This window comes from Epinephelus moara, chromosome 24 (genome assembly GCF_006386435.1).
Source record: "Epinephelus moara isolate mb chromosome 24, YSFRI_EMoa_1.0, whole genome shotgun sequence".
Taxonomy (NCBI): domain Eukaryota; kingdom Metazoa; phylum Chordata; class Actinopteri; order Perciformes; family Serranidae; genus Epinephelus; species Epinephelus moara.
This window is the reverse complement of record NC_065529.1, coordinates 13,668,297-13,688,865: the sequence shown is the minus strand read 5'-3', so window position 1 is coordinate 13,688,865 and position 20,569 is coordinate 13,668,297. Positions and strand designations below refer to the sequence as shown.

Genomic DNA, 20,569 nt, shown 5'->3' with positions numbered 1-20,569 from the left:
AGTATTCACTGTAGTTTGCCTACATTAAGTACCCGTAGACTTTGCCTTTGGTTTTCCTCTAAAGAAGTTATCATGACTCATGAGGCCACCAGTATGTGACGCTTTCTTCTTTTCGGCTCAACTCGGCTCCACTCGGCTCCACTCGGAGACAAGGGGCGTGCACGGCTATGGTGCGTCTCAACCGGCGGTACAATCGGATGATCCCGGGCGGGCGGAGCCAAGTAGGAGGAAATGGTGCTGTTGGCTGACTGCTCCCAAGAAAACCGGCGACGAGCATCCATACCCGGCAGTTTGACCGTACATCTTCGCTGCTTTCAATTCACCTTTACTGCAACTGCAACCGAGCAAGACACATCTCTCAAGCAGAACTTCATTCACGCACTAAAACACATCGACATCTCGCTACTTATAAACCAAGCAACACTTGTATGCTGCCATTTCTAGAAATATCTGTGAAGGGCTCGGAGATTAACGTTATAGTTAAACGGCTGCAGGATGGAGACGCAGATACATGTGCCCGTGGGGTCGCCGGTTATTAGAAAAATTCCCATTTTCGTGGACGAGCACAACGTGACGGAGGGGGCGATGAAGCTCATTAAAGAGCTGAGACCGGCGTGGGACACGAGCCATGTCAAGACCAAGGTAACGTTAGCCGCTAAGCTAGCTGTATGCTAGGCTAAGTTAAGATTGACAGCTCTGCAGCATCACCCAGCACTACCAGGCAGCCTGGAGGAGGGCCGTGGAAACATTATCTGCTGTCTAGGTTAATTTCTTAAAACAAACGACACACCGCTCTCTACCTTACTTTTGTTTTAAGGCGTCTTATTAGCTAAATAATATGGAAACGTTAGCTTAGCTAGCCCACGCCCCCAGACTTGAACTCTAAGTAAGATAAACTATCGTCACGAAGTTACCCCAAAGGCAAGCAGGGATATATATTCCTATTACAGACAGTTTTATGTGTCCAAAGTACACAACACGTAGCACCAGATACAATAGTGAAGCCCAGTCACGGTCAGGTTAGTGTCTGAGACCATCTGATGGGACGTGATGGTCAGTTTGGGTGAGAAATATGGTGAAGCAGAGACACACCTTATGAGACTGTGTCATAGCTGGGTGAACTCTGGTCACTGATAGTCAGCCTTGCTTCTTTATTATGTTGCTCACTTATCAGTTTTTAAAGTGTGTCTGGATGTTAATAGTTATAGAAATATTGCTATATATATGCTAGGCACACATATAGGCAAACGCATGCTGGGAGACCTTTCCTATTCAGCTAATTTATTAGGTAAAATGATAAGCAGAGTTTGCATGAATAAAGTCAGTGAACAGACAGGATTAGAAAGCAGACGTGCAGGTCACATTACACAGGTCTGTGCCTGTTCTGTAAATAAACCTGAAGGTGTGTCTGCTTAAGTTTGACACCTAACTTAAAACTGAGACTATTGCAACTTTTATAGCTCATGAAAATTCAGTGACAGCAGCAGGAAGGAGAGAGTTTCAAGGAAAATATCTGAGAGTTAAGCATTTCTGAGCTGTTACAGTGCAAGTACATATAGTAGCCTCTACAAACCTTTATAGAGACTATTTTACTGTATGCATTTTACTTTGTGTGTGTATATGTGTATATGTATATAGCAGGGATGGACCTGAGTACTCGATTTGAAAGTCAGTTTAAATATTTGCATTTCTCAGACAGGACGCAGTGATGTAACTGAAATCTATGAGTATCTGCACAGATCCAAATTGCAAGAATGATAGATCTGCACACCCGCAGATTACATTTAATATTGTCAGTCAGACACACTTAATCTAGCTTTAATGGCAGAGTGGCGACCGGGCATCAGAGTGAAGTTTGGAAGTATTTCAACCATATACTGTTAATAAAAAATGCACAACACGTCTCCACTTACTCCCACTATTAAATAGTGAAGCCAGCATGTCCTAGATATGGCCACCGCCATCCTGTGCCGGTGACGTCATTTTGAGCCAGTCTGTACAGCAGCGATCTCGGCAGCGTCGAGTTCCCGCCCGTACATCTGTCTGACCAATCAGGAGCAGTGCCATTGATCACGAGCACACCAGTGGCCGGCACAGTTGTCAATCATGATGTCAAACCTCCTTTTTATAGCATTGAATAAATAACTAAAACCAAGCCAAACCAAAATGGGCACAAAGCAGCGTGGTAACAGCTACCTTAAATTACAGAAACCATATTTGGGAAAACATTTATTTGATGTGCATTTTGATTTTTTGTTTTGGTCCATGTCCCATCCACTAACATGGAGGGGGTGGAGCTTGTGACCCATATTGCAGCCAGCCACCAGGGGATTGAGATGTTTTGGCATAACTTTTTGGGAGCTGTCATGTCGTTCATCTTTATATACAGTCTATGATTTCGAGAAAATAAATGCATGTGCAGTGCAAGCTACGTAATGTGTAAACTTGTGTTTCCTAGCCACTCTCTACACTCTGGCCTCCGGGAATGCAGCTCAGCTTTGCTTCCGGTTTTTACCAGTGGCCACTCACGGTATTGCAGCGTAAAAACCCCAAAAAGCATTTTCCCCATTGACCGACATTGTAAAAGAGACATCTGTAAAACTGTTGACAGGACACCTAGAACAGCAAACAAGGTCAATATGAATTTTTTATTTTTTTTTTATCATGGAGGTTTTATATTTGAAAAACTTCCTCAAGCAGAGAAAAGCAATTTAAAATTCTGTGACGTCATCACAGTGTAAAAGTCTATGAGCCAAGTGTGAGTTCATGGGTGGGGCTAGCAGGATGAAACATTACTGTGCATATTAAGTAAGCTGCATACTGTGTAAGTAAACCCGGAGGCTAGAAACCTTTTCAGCGTATGTTCCGGGAAAGCAGTTCCATTGGACTGAATAGGTGCTATCTTGACGTCTGGTTTCTAGCTATATACATCTATGTTTCGGACCCTGTTCTTAGGTTAGATTTATTTTGCAAGTACATCAGAATTGATGTGAGTACTTTAACTGTCTATCTCTAGTATATAAGTGTATATAAATGACTGTATGTAGTTTTATGTTATTTGTATGTTTGTTTTATGTGTGTGTACTGTGAAAGGGCTACAACTTACATTTCTTTGTGCAAGCTTGTGTTGTAAAATGACAAATAAAATGGACCTTGAATCTTAACATAAGAAAATATTACTTAAAATGATTATTTAATCTACTACTTGTTGCAGCAGTACATGAAATTGCATAAAATTCATTTAAAATATTTAAATAAATAAAAAGGTAATAAATACACACCAAGACACATTTCTCTCAGAAATAAAAAGAACACATTAAAAACAGAGAGAAGGGAAAAAATGACAAAAGTTAAATCTAACAAATCCCTTTTAAGGCAAGATTTAAACATTGCATAAAATTAATTGAGATGAAGTTGCATTCCCCTATCTCTGATTTAAAAAAAACCTTTTTCTGCTTCTTTCCAAAGTAGCATATTAACCCAGCGTCGGCATTCTGCCCTCAGTAGCCTTCACCACTTCTGTTGAACATTTTACTCTGTCAGTTACATATTCAACAGCCTGATCAGTGTGTAACAGAAAATATGTGAGCCGCATTTTGCCTTTAATAAAGCCAGTACACGTGTGTAAAATGCAAGTGCAGATTATGACACATATCAAGTGTTTTCCATCATAATAAACTCTTACTGATTAATGATATAATGATATTAAATTAGACAGTGTCAGATAGTATCCAAAGAATTTGTCCACAAGAAATGATACAACTCTCAGCACATGGAAAAAGTTGTAAGATTTCTAAATGCAAGCAAAACCAAAACAATATGTGTAGCTGATTGTTATTGTCCATATACAGGCCTATCTGTTTGTTCATGTGAAGAAAAACTAGCACATCAACACACATGGGTGTGCAGTCAAGATAATGTCAGCACACATTCACAGTATATAACAATGAATCAAAATAAACAGTGAGTGGGGCCATACACTATAAGTAATCGATGGTTACATTATTGTATCCATCTCTGGTATACATTTCTCTTTCAACCAGTATGAAACTAAAAGCTGTACGAAAAGCTTCACCACATCATTATCACACACACACACACACACACACACACACACACACACACACACACACACGTGTGTTATTGAGCAATCCATTTTACAGATGCAGCTTGTCAGGGCAGGGAAGATGCATAATTGATTCCTTGTAAAATGATCAAGTGACTGATGTGTCGTGGCCAGGTCAAAGTCCTTGGATTAACTCTGACAGTGGGCACCATTGAACACCATGTACTGTTATTACTCTCCCCAGTGGCACGTTTTGAACACGGTTACGCCAGCCATGTGTTTACATCCTGCTGGCTAATCTCTCTGAATCCAACACCCCACACATTCACACACCTGCAGATGAGGACGCAACAGTGTTTACCTCGACCTCTGCAGGCCAGACCAGCAGAGCTTTTCTCAGTGATCAGCATCCAAACAGGCTTTATGTTCCAGTGGAAGCTTTTGTCAATCAGACCTCATATGGTGTTGTACAGCTGCACAACTGGTGAAGTATTCACGATACGGGTCACAGCTGAAAATAGAGTGAGGAGAGTGTGAGATTAATGTAAAAAAAAAAGTGTTATTTGGTTGAGTTTGGGAGGATGTTCCTGAGCAGCGGGACCATTGTTTTGATGGGAGCGGGAAGCGCTAAATGTGGTGAGGAGCAGCAGGGCAGCACTATTGACAGAAACACCTGATTAGCCCCGCCACCTGGACAGGAAGACTTTTACTGTAAATACACACTGTCCATTTCCAAACATCACACACACACACACACACACACACTGAGTTCCGAAAAAACAGCAGAGTGTGCCAATAGCAACAGAGCATCAGTCTCCTTTTACAACTTTCTCATGCTGAAGACAGAACGATTCCTCTCTGCCAAAGAAAGGCAGCTTCAGAGGCCTCGCAGTCAGACCCCAGAACGTAGACTCATACATGGAAAAAAAGAAAGCGTCAGGCAGTATATGGCAGAATGTTTACCTCTGTCTGGGTCCAAGCTTATCGCTGTCTGTCGATGTATTGATCGCAGGTCTTAGCGGTGTATTGTGTGGCGGGTAGAAGGGATCAGTCATGTGGTAGCAAAGGCGTGTATGCTTGTGTATGTACGGTCATAACAGGGATGCCTGCGCGCCCATCTTTGTGGTCAGCCACGTGTGGAATGCCAGATATGTGTGAGTGAGCGTCTGGGCCGGGGGAGATGCAGGCAGCGTGTATGTTGTTATTGTGTTCGCTGCAGTGGGATGGACTGGCCCACTGGTTTCCACTGGAGTGATGTTGTCACTCAGATATTTAAGGCCTAGCTTTAGACACAGAGGGCTTTTGCTTACTCTTCATTTTAGGAGAGGCATTTGACTTAACTTGTTAACTCACTGATGCAGTGCCAACACCACCCTGCAGATGAGTCAAGTAGTCTTGGTTGCGGTCAGCACAGAGAGGGTGTGGTTGGACGTGCTTCACTCAGGATAAGCGGGAACTTTGGATGTTTGTCAAAGCCCTATGTGTTTAACTTGCTGCATTTAATACACCTGCAGACTGTAGTGTGCAATGCCAAGGTCTGCGTTGTCATTATAAAAAGTTACTAAGCGGTTTATAGGGTAAAGCGAAATTGTATCCACTGTTTTAGAATCAAGCATGTTCTTTTTAATCTTCAAAAATGTTGTCATGTGCTGGACTAAATGGCAAATCTGGAATTATATCAAACAAAGCCTAACCAAATGAACTGTATTAGCAATATTCATACATCATTTTTCATTCTAGATAATTGAAGAGTAAGTGCTACCTATCAGATTACTCTTTTCCTCAACTGCTTAAACACGTCATTTTCTGAAATACTGTTCTCAGAGTAATAAGTTCAATCACCACATCAGTTTATATTGTACAGCATTAGGGTTGTAACAGACAAAGAATTATGTGAGTCGAATCAGATTTAGCTGTTCAGTACAAATATTCGACTATTTGCCCCTTTTTCATATCAAGTTTGGTGACAGCGCCATTCACGTAATATTGTTAAACATGCCAAGTTAACCGTTTGAGCTAATGTGATGTAACTACGCTGACAACAAATTGGAAATTTGCAAAAACGTTTCTTTGCTGACACTAGAAATCAAACAAAATCCAGAAACTATATTGTATTAAGTTGCCGTTCTAAGCAAAAGACAAAAGATAAAGTTATCTCAGGGCCCGACTGGGCAAAGCCTGTCTTCCTGCAGGCAGCTGCCTCCATCTCACTCACGCACACCCTGGGTCTGGGTCTGCAGCTGCCTGGGCTGGAGAGCAGCGGGACTGAAAAAAACTGACTGACTGAAAAATGAAAAGAAAAAAGACTGCTCAACTTGCCGAAACTCAGTCAGCTGAGGGGTCTCAGATTGATTATTTAATGCTTTGACTTTTGGGGGCAGCACTATACAACATAGGAAATCACTTGTAGCAGAAACACCAAATAAATAGTATCAAGACTCATCAGCATACTTTTAAAAAAAAAAAAAAAAGGTCTGCATTCAGTTTACTAAGACAACAACTTAATTTTTTTGTTGTTGTGTTGTCGAGTGCATTGTTGAAATATGCCAGTGACATGTTTTTGCAGAATCTCTTTTATTGTTGGTTGCCCAGCAGTCTCTTAAGGTGCTGCTAGACACAATATTCACAATTATCCCAGTAATGGATATTCACCGCAATTAGCTTATTGTGAGACATGACAGTTGGAATCTAGATAAAAATGCAAGTCACTTTTTGAGTCTAGTGTTTATAGGTAAAAAAACATAGCAGTGATACATGTTTAAAATAGCTCTTGCAGCCTGATGCCATGTGCAATATCTAGGTTGTACATATCAATACAGTACATTAATCTGTTGAAAACGACTGCATCATGAGGAAATTGATGGAACATCAATGTATATTTTATACTTAAAATAAATTATACAGGTTTTTAAATGACTGAATGTGCCAAGATTTACATGTTGAATTTAATTTGTTTTAAAAAGCATCATGGTGAATGCTTGGCATTTATGCAGTATTTGTGGTCTGAGGGCACGTATGACAGTGATTCTGTAAAGAATGTTGTTCTATGGTACATATATGCCATGTAGGTCAGAGCTGCATGGTGTCTGCACTGTTGGTCCTGACCTTAAAACAGCTGATAGCTTTAGAGAACACACAACTTCAAAGATTTTCTTTGGGAAGCACTCAGCACAGTCAAAGGTTGGGCGTATTCTTCTGTATCTCAGGTTAAATGATTTCTTCTCTTCATCTTCCAGCTCTTCACTGATGGAACCACCAACAAGCTAGTGGGCTGCTATGTGGAGGAAAGTCCAGAGGATGTGGTCTTGGTCCGAGTATACGGGAACAAGACAGAGCTGATTGTGGACAGAGACAATGAGCTCAAAAGCTTTCAGGTAGTGTAATAGCAGATGAGTCTAAAGTGCTTGGCTCTCCTGTGACTTTGAAAATAGTTTTTCCCTTCTAACGCTGTTAATGTGTTGTGTATTCTTTTGTCTCTTCTATAGGTGCTACATGCTAATGGTTGTGCTCCTCGCCTCTACTGCACCTTTCAGAACGGCATCTGCTATGAGTTCATGCAGGGGGACGCTCTTGGGACGCAGGACGTCAGGGATCCTTCCTTACTAAGGTTGGGACATGGTAGAGTCTTGGGACTGCTCATGATTTTTACTGACTTAGCTCAGAGATGTAACACAAGTGGCATTGTCCAATTGTGCTCAGAATCAGTCTAGGTTTCCACACTGCACTTATAGACACAAACTGCTTTACAATGCAGCAATACCTCAACACCACTCAGGAAAGAGGCAAATGAAGCAAGAACATAGGAGTCACATGCAAATAGTAGTTGGCGGATGGTTGATACTGCAGAAACAAATCATCAAAGGCCAATTCCAAAGATAAGTTTGGAAGCAGAAGAGTTTCAGTTGTTGTAAAGTGCACAAAGAAATCAGTACTAATTCTTTATCTGTTAAAACTCATTATCCTTGGTGTTGGCTTTTAAACACTCCTATGTCTACATCAACTCAGTGTGTGTCACATGGTGTATTCAGTTGACTCTTTCCAGGAACTCTGAATTCCTTGAACTGGAGACTCATTCAATGTAGCTGAACTGAAGTGGTGTATGGGTTCATGTTGAAACCTGGTCATCTTTTTGTGTGTCTGTCTCCTCGCAGAATGATAGCTAGGGAGATGGCTCGTATCCATGCCATCCATGCACACAATGGCTGCATCCCCAAACCCAACCTGTGGATCAAGATGCGAAAATACTTCTCCCTCGTGGCCACCGAGTTCACCGACCAAGCGTCCAACGTTAGGTGAGATCTGGCTTCTCAGCTGCCTCTCAGCAGCTCTTGGTGGGTGATCCTGCTTGTGGCTCAGCACACACACACACATGCGCTCTGATAATCATGCAAATAGTTCCTGAAGCGCAGCCTGATTTGCCTGTAACATTAGTAATGAGGATGGAGTCAATTTACCCTGAGCCTGATATCATCTGAGAGCACTCAGTGAAGTAGTTTTATCAAAAGTTTTTGCACCAAGATGTGTTCCCCTGTTTAATTCTCTAGGTACCAGAGGTCGTTAATCTGGCACATGATGTACTTACAGAATAGTCATCTGGCTTACTGTGGAGTCAGGAAGTGAGAGGATACTGCCAAGGTTAATACTAGAAGGTGGTGTCTTTTTCTTTATGACAGAACAGAAACTTTGCAACCACCTTTACTGTTTTGTGAAAGCATATTTTTAGCCACACGAGCATGTCAATGTTGTTTCCCCTGATGATGAATCCAACTTCGGCAATCTGACTTTTTATTTAGCACCATTTCACTTTGTCCAATATTTTGGTTTATGACTGATTACCTGCAAAACTAGACACATTCCCACTAGCTGTGCATTGTGTTTAGTGCTTAGTAATTTATTATTTCATGATGACGACATCATGTGCTGTATCATCGGCTGTATATTGAACTGAACAACCTCAGAGAAAGTTAGAGACGAGAGAAAGTTGTCTGACAGCATGTTAAACTTTTGTTCAGTCTCCATCTTTTCTGTCATTACCTGTACTGTTTTATGCAGCCAAGTTCACAAAATAGTTGTTTTGTCAGATAACTAAACAAATATGAAATAGAGATTTGATCTGGTGTCATAAACACTTCCTGTTAACAAGCAGTCAGCACTTATTCCTGTCAGTCATTAATCCAGGTTAATGGCTTAATCCAGGTTACCTTTACTGTATATGTTGTTATGGCCAAGCATAGATGTTGCAGGAAAGAAATGCATTACTGAAAATGTGGTTCATAATGGAAGGATGGAACGTTTTAGCAATCAAGGCAGCTGTTGTAATTTATAAATCACACTGCTTCTGACCAACTTTAAACCCTGAAAGTTTATAACTCCTAGAATTTATCTAATAACTTTTGACTCCTGGGCTGACACACACATAAGGCTGGTGCATTTGGCATTGAGAAATGTATTTTATGGAACTGCATTTTCATCTCAGGAAAAGAGGAAGGAAAAGCAGTTCAGGCTGAAGATGGTTTGGTTTGCATCTTGGCACCGGAGCTGTGGAGCCGACAAAGGTGGACCGTTTCATAACCTGGCCAGCTGCCCAGTCACAGCAGATATCTTTCTTCTGATGGCTATTAGATTAAGTCCAGCATGTGGCTTATATAACTGTAACAATAATAGCCGACTGGATTAGGGAGTCTGAGGCATGCAGTGGGCCAGCAGATGTTTGCTCAGCTCAGTGTATCGGGTCACTTTACTCTCTTCCTTGGTTACACAGACAGCTAGAGTGTCCTGGTCCTGGACAGCCGACACTTGTGGCCCTGTGGTCAGAAGCAGATTGTATAAAAGCCCAGATGTTAACTGGCATTGTCAGAGATCTATGTGATGTGTAATATTCCAGTGTGATGCAAAATTACTCCACCTCTCATAGATTAACAGTGTCATATCTCTGCTATACACCAGGCAGGGGCTGAACAGTTGAGACTCAGCCTCCCTCCCAGCTTTCTCTCATCTCCTGCTATCAGGCTGACGGTGGATTAAGTCCCATAAGCCCATTACCGGTAGCACTGGGGTCTTTGCTTGGCACACCAGTCTGGTTAGCTGAGAAACTAACTCAGCGACTTAACCCTTTCTCCACTAGCCAGTAATACCACTTTCAGACCGACACAGATTTGTCAACGTGCGTCATATGAGCGGGGTTGAACTGTATGAATGTATGAATGTTCAGCAGGCCTGTGTCACATGCACAGAGATAGAGAAGGGCAGATATCTGAATAAATACAGCTGCAGGAGGTGCATAAATGCCATTTTCAAGCACAGTATGTATATGCAGTGATGGAATAAATCACATATCAGATGGTTATAATTAGATCTCACAGGTCATTTCAAAAGGAGACATAGAAGTGTAGCCATAGTGATTCGGTAACACTCTGCAGCACTGCGAATGTCCACTGAGATCTTATTTCTCTGTAACTGTGCTCCCAGGAGCCAGCAGGCCGTAGCCCCACTGAGCCTGTGTGCTGTTTGTGCATGTTGGCCTCAGCTGTTATCACTGCACGTGTGCTCCCACTTTGTGATGATCCAAAAACAAGCAAAAAGCTGTTTGTTTTAGTCAGTAACAACTAGCAAAACTATTTCTGTCACTTTCCTTCATTGTGATTGCGGAGCCGGTGTCGTGTTGCAGACACTTGTGTTTGCATATTTGTCACAGCCGGTCAAGAGAAGCATCTGGGGAAAATGTGTGTGGAAAAAGTTGACCTCTCTCCTATCTCTCCCTGTCCAGAATACAGCAGGAGGTGCCCAGCAAAGCTGTGCTGGAGCAGGAGATGGTGTGGATGAAGGAGCATCTCTCCACTCTGGGCTCCCCTGTGGTGCTCTGCCACAATGACCTGCTCTGCAAGAACATCATTCACAACAGCAAAGAGGGTGAGTGCCCCAGTGTTTCCTGTGGCACGACGGGTTTGCTCTGAGGGCAGTGTTACATCCGAGCACAGACTTCCTCCTAATTTGTGCTTCATGGGTAGAGTAGCAGATGCATTTCACAGCTACAACCACGTACGTGTGCTTTGAGGAAATATTTTCTTTTCTTATGTGACTTTTTTCTTTTCTGTTGCTGCTTGCTGTTTTACTTCTTTGGCAGATACTTTGCTGTGGCAACCCACAAAATGTTGCCAGTGCAAACATTGTACTTTCTACCTAAGTGGTGCCAGTTTGATTGACTTCCTCTGCCACAGCCTGAAGAGCCTGTGAGCAGGCACACCTTTATACACTTTACATTTTACGTGTCCTCTTTGTTGTCTCACAGGTCATGTTCGCTTTATAGACTATGAATACTCCAGCTACAACTACCAGGCATTCGACATCGGCAACCACTTCAATGAATTTGCAGGTTTGTCGAACCAGTGTGATTTGTGTGTTAGAGTTAAAGGGCTAGTTTTGAACTGGGGTTGTACAGTAGATCAGTTTGTACAGGCAGGAGTACAAACACGGAAGCTACTGCTGTGAACAGGGCAGCAACAAAACATATTGTTGCCACTTAAGTCCCACCTAAAAAAAAAAATCAATATCAGTTTAAGTGTATGCTACATTTAGAATACTCTCACTGCTTTTCCTTACCATGACACAACAATCTCTGATGGGGAACTGAAGCCGTTAAATGGCTCTCTTCAAAGCCAGACTCTATTGAGAAAGACAGCGATTTAACATCGCTGAACACTACCTGCTGGTGCACTGCTGCCTCTCAGTTATTTTGTTTGGGTTACTGTGTGACTTTGTTTTTTTAAAGGGTTAGTTTGGATTTAACAAAGTCAAACAATAACGCAAACTAACTAAGGGAATGAGGCAGTGGTAGATCAGCAGCTCCTCTGTTTAGCAAGCCAAACTGGGTGTGCTGACAGACATCTACTGTATGTAATACACTATGGATAAGTTCAACTATGGATAAGTTCCCCATACAACCCCCCTTCAAAAAATCCAAACAATCCCTTTAATGTTATATCCAGTGTGGCATCTTGTACAACTGTGTGTCCGTGTGTGTGGTCAGGAATGGCGGAGCTGGACTATGGACTGTACCCGAGTCGGGAGATGCAGATGGAGTGGCTCAAAGTGTACCTGCAGGCATACAAATTCTTCACCAAGAAAACAGAGGAGGTCAGCCAGCGAGAGCTGGAGACACTCTATGTACAGGTCAACAAGTTTGCTCTGGTGAGACACACACACCTTCTCTTACACACTCATACCCACAGTGCCTCACATTACTTTACCTCACCTGATATCTGCTTTGTCTCTATTAAGGCTTCTCACTTCTTTTGGGGCTTCTGGGCGCTCATCCAGGCCAAATACTCCTCCATCGACTTTGACTTCCTCGGGTAAGTCTCTGTGTGAGTGTATGAAAGATGTAGAGCTGTGTGTAGTGACCCCCCCTGTGTAGGATATTACATAAGTGATAGGTCAGCCTGTGTGACTGAAAAGAATCTGTCTGTGTGGGTTAAACAGAGCATTGTAAAAGACTGAAACCCAAAACCCAAAAGCAAAGTCACTTATTTCTTTTGTATGCATCCATACCACTTAACACTGGACAACAAGCTTGCCCCCACCTAGTAGTTCACAGAGAGGAGGTAGACCTAAGGAAAGATATGACTGGCAACCCAATCACTCTCACCTCACTGAGGAAGAAAGCAGTGAAACAAAACAGTGGATAAATAAAGTAAATAAATAAAAGAAAACAATATCTGTAATAGCTTCACTATAATTGTAGTTTATATTTCCTCTTCCAAACTTGGGGCTGTTCTTGCAGGTACGCTGTGCTACGTTTCAACCAGTACTTTGAGACCAAACCTGCAGTGATGGCCCTGCAGATCCCAGAATGAGAGGAGACGGAGAAAGACAGACTGCGGAGAGAAGACAGGAGGGAGGGTTCTATGCTGGGACTTCCTGTAGGGTGGGAACTCTTCTCTGTGAGCCAGCTGTTGATGGACCTCTGCTCGGTCTACCCAGCATCCTTTTTCTGCAACAAGCGCAATTACTCTTTCATTGCCCCAACGTAGCTCCACGTCTGTCACAACTCTAGCTCAAGAATGATGAAACTTCAGTGAGCTCTGTGTGTATGTGTGTGAGTGTATGCTCGTGTATGTTTGTGTACTTAATTTATCTTGATAAACCCTGACGTCTCGCTTTCCCTCTTCGGGCAGCTGAACAAGGCATAGTGAGCAGAGCCGTCTGAGTTTAGGGTAGAGATCACAGACTTGCTTTATCGTCTGTCACTCTGGCGCCAAAATGTTCCACAACGCTGGTAATGAAGGTCAAAAGAGGGACGAGACTGTTAAGGAGGGTTTGATGCTGACATTGGCAGATAGTTTGTCCTGCTCTCTGTGCACTGTATCTATGGCTCAATGCCACGGCCTCGTTATAGTTAGAAACTGACTACAGAGGCATTTCACCTGGGATTCCTCAGATTTTGCATGTGGTGTGTGCGGTGAGACCATTCCTCCTTCTGTCTGCAGACATTTTAACACTTTAAGTTCTGACTCGTGCGATCCTTCCTCTTTTATTCCTCTGTCTTTGATGCTAAGTGCTCGTAGCTGCGGTATTTCTGCACTGCACTTCCCAGAGATTACCTGTGCATCAAACCCTGTGGACGGTACTGTGTTGTCTGTTTCCTCTGATTTTCTTCTGTCGTTGCAGTTTGAGCTTCAGTATCTCTTGTAGTTATTCCAAGCAAACTACTGCTGCTGCTAGAAATGCAAAACAAACTTCTCTGTGTGCTAGTGGACTTCTCTTTAGGAAGAACCTCCACTGAGTCCATGGAACAGCAAATGGAAAAGCTTTTCATGGACTGGCTGTAGGTTGAATCACTATTGTGTTATAGCAATCGGTGATAGAGAGTAGCTTAATGTGCATTTATTTATTTATGTGAAGACATGTGGATTACTTAACATCTCAGGTGAAACAGCTCCTCAGTTTGGGTTGTTTTGTGTTGAACTTGGAAGTGATATGAAGCAGGAGGGGAGATAGATGTTGGGTAAAAAGAGAGGACCTGTGTAAACGTCACTTTCAACTCTGTGTGCATTGCTGTCCTCGAACAGTTTTCCACCTTTTTGACTTTTATGGTTACAGCGAATCGCTCCGTTAAACTTTCCATTTAAACTTTCCAGACCTCTTGGAAAATCACAACCTCTGTCACCCCCACTGCCAACCCCTCCTTTTCTCTTTTATGCCCTCCTGTGTCTGCTCCCTCCTCACTGTTACTATCTTTGTTCTGCTCCCACCACAGTTTTGTTTCATATCTCCCTTTTTGTGTTGAGATTGAGGCAGTAGCACCTGTTCCACGGGCCATCTTACCATCAGAGACTGCTCTCAGCCCCACACTGTAATCTATTGCTATTCACATCCCAGATTTGGAGCTAAATTTTGTTACGTAATCAGACATTGCATAAGTTATATCTGGGGTCAAATCAAGTGTAGCTTTCAAAATGAGGCAAGAGTGGGTTATCTGGGGCTGTGCTGCTGTCATGAGAGCCCCCTATTACTGGGATGAAAGAGCATAGCATCGGACTCTCCAGAGATGTAGTCATAAAAAAAAATAAAAAAACACAGACACGTACAGTGTCTGTAAAAGCAAAAATACTATAACTCCACTGATTTTATACATCAAAGTCTGTTTCCAGGTGTTAGCAAGTACTACAGTATGTGTGAAAAAGATTGTATCAAGCCTGTCGTGTCTCCAGAGGGAGCTGTGTGAAGTCTGATAAATGTCCTCAAGTGATGTCACTTAAGTCAGTGTTTGCCGAAGACTACATCTTAGAAAATGGAAAAAAAAATTCTAGAGGTGTGGAGTCGGATTCAAGTGAGCTTACCAGACCTCACCACAGCACGCAGCTCATATCTGCTGGAGGCTAGCGACTCCAGGCTACATTAGATGCCACCCATGGGGCTTCATTTTGGTGCGTTATCCGGCGACTCCTGATCTTTTTTATCAGCCGTGATGCGAAAAACCAGGCTAGACCTGTTGCTTGTGTGGGTATATCATGGTATGAAACACACAGGTACTGTAGCTTCAGCGAGAGAGAAAGCAATGACGTCACTTAAACAACTTGTGTAGTCTTTCTAAGTACTTATTACATACTTGCATAATGCGTAATTACATACACAGGTTTTGCTTGAGAAGTGAAGCTGATCATTATTTATGTCAGTCGATCAATCAGTTTCAGCTCTATTTGAGTTCAGATTTGACAAAGCTTCTTCAGAGCCACAAAAGTAACTTTACATCCATTTCCACAGGCTGAGTAGTGCTAACTGTGCCAGGTAAACTGAGCTTCATGTGTAAAATCAGCGGAATGCGCCTTTATTAAGCACAGTAGGTCTTAATGGTCCTTAATTATTGATTTTTTGTTCTTTATTCTAATTTTGGCCACTCATAGTTTACATGTGTTCATAATGAACTCAGATTTAATTAGACATCGGTAACTTCTTTCCTTTAATTCAGTAGGACTTACATAAAATTCTGCACAGACTTTTAAACTGTCAATAATCCTATATTTGGCTTTTGGTGCAGATGATCTTTGCACTGACCAGTAAAAGTTAGTCAAATCTTGATACAGCACAAGCACTGGCTTTATAATGAACTGAAGCACAGGATTCACTCCTCCTCCTCATCCTCCCCATAGTTGACACAATCACTGGCCTGATCACACTGGACTGATAAACACAACACGTTTATGAATGAATCAGAGCTTCAGATCATATCTTCTGAAGCTGTTTCCACAACACAGATGTGTCCTCTCTCTCTCTCACCTACACACTCTTCTGGATATCCAGTACCCACATAATCCCAGCAGGGGGAGACACTGAGCCCTGAGCTTTGTCCTCCTCTGCAGGTCTCATGTAACTGATAGGCTTAATAATTTACCAAGTGAGCAGCAGCCCTTCAGGACAGCAGAAGAGACACTAACTGATGTTAATGGTTTTCAGTCAGAACCGTTAACCTGAGAAAGTGTTTTCAGAGGGATCACAGCTACATTTGAAATGTGTCAGTGGTTCTTATCCTGAGATGGGATGATCAGAGCATTCTGATGTGAATTACAACTCATTTTAGGGCTGTGAGGCTAAGTGGGTTTAAAGGGACAGTTCATCCTGAAATCAAAAATACACATTTTGACTCATCCCTTTAGTGCTGTTTATCAGTCAAGATTGTTTTGGTGTTAGTTGCAGAGTGTTGGAGATATCGGCTGTAGAGATGCAATGTCTCTTTCCAGAAATCATGACTGGGTTACTAAAATAATCCACAGATCTTGTTGTTTCCTATCATGCTTCACCCGCCAAAGAAGGAAATGTGATTCTACTCTTGGACAAGAGTCTCTTGCCTGCTTGTTTGTGTGGCGCTAGATGTAAACACTGGTGGCATCCTCTTTGGCTAAGTTGTGACATTTGCTAGCTCAGTGGTGCTAGGTGAGCTAGCAGTAGATTCACACTTCCTGTAGTTCAGTAAAAAGAAAATAGTTCCTACATGAAACTGCTCACAACAAGGTCTGTGGATTATCTTGAGTAACTATGTCATGATTTCTGGAAAGAGACATTGCTATTGAGTTTTTGAAATGTTGTTTTTTTTGTGGCGCTTGGAGCACCACAAGCTGAGTGACATGTAGTTCCATTATATTTGAGAGAAGTTGACATCTTTACAGCTGATATTTCCAACACTGCAACTCAAACCAATACCATCTAGACTCATAAATAGCACTACAGGTAGGAGGAAAAATATTCAGTTTTGATTAGGGGTGAACTGTCCCATAAGGTACATAGTGAAAAAAGTACTTATGTGTTGGCACATATTTGGGAGCAAAAAGCTACTGGCGATATTGTCTTTTGAAAGCTCAAATGATCCCGGGTCAGTAGCACATTTTCCATTTGAGGATAATCAAGAGGCCCTTATTTTAGGGGACTAATAGTGGAGTAATCTGCTTAGTAGATTTGCAGACAAAGGCCAAATTAGTAAGCTTGCTGCTTGAACGCACAATCCTAATACCCTGGTAGGAATTCAGCCTGGATAAAAAAAAAAGGGCATTTGCACTGAATGAATTTCTCCATTCACTTAGCTAGAGGACACCAACCCTGAGTGGAAGTCATCTGTTGACACAGTTTGGGATTTTGGAAGAGAAAAGTTAGGGCAGGTTTATTTAGTTTCCTCTGAAATTAAATCTAACACTCCAGCGGTCACCAATGTGAGAGGCTAGAGCTAAATATAGAGTTGTACTGAAAACACATTCCACACAGATCTGAGATTGTCCTAAAAACTCTGCTCTCATTCTCGAGTGTTGTAGTATATTAGCAGCTGTTTGGCCCATTGGTCACCTTACCCACTGTGTTGTATGGCATCAAAAAGTTTGATACCAAAATCATGTCTGAAATAGTTTGGTACACACCGCTTTCTATAATCATTGAAGCACTCTTGTCCTTGAACTTTCTCAGGAAAGGTTGCCCTTCTCTGAAAAAACAAAAAAACATGGACACACCATCAAAAATCCGAACATTAACTAAGAGTTTTCTGTCACTCTCTAAATCATTGACATGTCTTTAAACAGTAACTTAATATCAGGCTGAAAAGCAATGTTTTAACTGCCTTATTTGGTAGAAAGTTTCAAGTCTATTGCACCACCCTGCATCTGTGATCGTAGCTAACCGTGATGTCAGGGTGTACTGACAGACCCTGGAGTACACGTCCACATCACTGTGGCAAGGGGAGATATTAAACCACTACAAAACTTGTGTTAAAAGTGTTAAGTTACTCAATAAATACACTAACTAGCACTGGACAACAAGTAATGGATTCAACAGAACTATGTCAACTCAAGGCTCACTTACTAGCTTTTTCAGGAGCTTTCAATTGTATCAGACGGTCTTCGTCAGCAGATGGAGTTTGCTATGTTGTCATGGAGACGGATCTGTTGTCTGGTATAAGCTAAACGTGTTAGGATCGCTTTGTCAAACTAAATTTTGTGGATAAACCTAAAAAAAAAATTGTAGTCAAAAATGAGACCAATGACAGATCTCTCTTCCTACTCGTCTTAATTGTAACTTACATATTAACCAAGGAGTTAGCTAAAGTTTTTGCACTGTTGACTGCACTTGCAATCAAGTTCGACATTTCTGCTGCAGAACTTGTAGCTCTACAAAACATAAAATAAAACACTGACTATGATTACATGCACAAAATAATCCAGTTGTCCTTATTCTGAAAAATAAAATACTCCTACTAAGCTGTTTGTGGCTAATGAAAGTTCCACTAATATTCCCTGTTACACGCAGCCATGCACACTCCAATAAACATGCCGTAGCATGTCGTCAAAATATGGAAAAGGGGATCGGCTGTGGCTTGTGCCAGGATTTTTTCAGTTTTACTCCAGTGACGGACTTGTTCAACCGTGTGAACACAGCCTCCCTCTTTAATTCTTTTAATCACCTTCTTGAAAAGGTTGGTGTTGCAATATTTGCACATATCTTCAAACCTCTTAATATCCAAGTCTTTCATAATGTTAAGAAGTTCGGTGTGTTTCTCCTTCAGACCAGAAATGTGGACTTTTCTTTTGGGCATGCATCTGTACCTCACAGCCCTACAAACTGTTGGCTAGTTGGCTGTGTACAACACACAGAGCTGACGGCAAACAGGCAAGAGGCATTGTGTCGTAAAACCCCCACTGAGACACATATTCCATATTGGCTGTATACGTGTCCAAAGAATGCTCCTAAAATCAGACTAATACAGACATATCCCTCATGATTTAACCCGAAATTGGAATATTCAGACAGAATATGCTGTTAACATGACCCCTATCAAATTCACAATATTGTCATATTCGCAATAATAGTGGAATATTAATGTGCATGTAAACATAGCTGAAGATAAGTGTTATTTTAATTTCTTATTAGCATTACTAGCCACAACAATGACGTTTCTCAGTACATAACACACTGGGTAAGGTGAAAAGAAGCCAAAGGAGAATGGGAACTCTTTTTCTTAAGACCAGTTTGATCTGTTTTTGTGGCGACCTCTAGTTTCCCAAAAATGTCCTGTTCCATGTTGGCCGTCAAAGATTTGACTCTCTTTTTGTCAGGCCTTATTGGTGTTTTAAAGCAGTTTTAAACAGGGTTTATTTATTGAGTGACTCTAACATTGTTTTTCCACATTTTGTTTTGTTGTTTTCTAATCATACCAAAATGGTTAGCTTCAGAGGGTTTGCATTGCAGTTCATTTGAGATTAACTATTTTTGTGTGTGAATGTACTAACTTAATTTTAAGAAACACTGTACAGATAACTGATTATTTTTGTTTCCTTTGTATGCTGATATTTACTTTTTGTAAATGCTTTGAGCGCTGTTTAAAGGGACCCAGCATTTAGCTTGCAGATGTGACTTTGTAAATGTACTCATCAACTGCTCAAGGAGATGCTGCGTTATCGCGTGCGGCCAGCGGAGATGGAGGATGTAAATAATGTAAGAAATACTGTGAAAAGCTTACTGTACAGTGATCCTTCACACCTGTAGGAGTGGCAAGAAGAATTATTTAACAGTTGTCAGTAAACATTTCCATTAAAATGTATAAAATAATTTTAAAAAGTCTGTGTTTTTCATTGGTCTGCTCTCAGAAGTTCTGACTACCAATATAGGACTTTTATTCTACTGACTCTCCAGTTTCCTCCTGTTTGTGTGTGCGTGCCAGCTGACCTGGTGCCTTGGCCTTAACAGGAGGAAGGAAGGAGAAAACACTGCTGTGGGACATCCTGCCAAAACACACACACACACACACACTCTGAGGTGATGACTCCTAACATCCTTGCCGTTGAGCTTTCATGTCTCTGACTGCATCTGCCTTCGCCATCACTTTACTTTATTTAATAGACTCCAATCAAAACTGAGTTAGCTGCCATTCAAGAAATAAAACAACCAATAAAATTTAAAATTTAAAGAAATAAAAAAAAGTCATCCATCAGTAGGATACCAGTGGGTAAGAAGGTTACAAATGTGTTTAGAAAATACACTTTGCTTCTGAGGAAATTGTAAACTGATTGTAAAAGGAGTTTATTTTTTGACTCACCAACTTATCTAAATGAGAACCAAACTTGTCCACATGTACACTGGTATTTTTGAAAACAGGGTTGCCCCCTCTTGTTCTCAAAAAATTCCTGTCCACACAAGCACCATTTAAAAAAAAAAATCTCAGTCCAAATGAAAACGCAAAACCCAATCGTTCGCTGCCAAAACAACAGACAGTGATACAGGCTGATCGTAACCTTAAAGCCGCACAAAGAGGAAGATGATGGTGGCCAATCAGAAGCCTGGAAATAAGCTATTATCGGAAGGCTGCCTGGAGCAGTGACCTCTGTAGTGCATTCTGATGCCTCTGGTTCTCAATATAGTGGAAGAGTAACTGTACTTTTATGTGCAAACATGTAAAAAGTCATGTAATTTTGAAGGTTTGAGCCAGCTCTACTTTGGTCACATGGCGGACACAAAATGCCGCCTCACAAA

General features: G+C 41.6%; 1 protein-coding gene across 1 annotated transcript; it reads left to right on the top strand.

Moving 5' to 3' along the window:
* Nucleotides 1–204: 204 nt before the first annotated feature.
* etnk2 (ethanolamine kinase 2) lies at nucleotides 205–19,985 on the top strand. Its single transcript, XM_050038384.1, has 9 exons — nucleotides 205–642; nucleotides 7,303–7,440; nucleotides 7,552–7,673; nucleotides 8,218–8,358; nucleotides 10,833–10,975; nucleotides 11,355–11,438; nucleotides 12,093–12,253; nucleotides 12,344–12,417; nucleotides 12,846–19,985. Exons 1-9 carry the CDS (start codon nucleotides 496–498, stop codon nucleotides 12,916–12,918), a joined length of 1,083 nt encoding a protein of 360 aa, XP_049894341.1. The 5' UTR covers nucleotides 205–495; the 3' UTR covers nucleotides 12,919–19,985.
* Nucleotides 19,986–20,569: the final 584 nt, after the last annotated feature.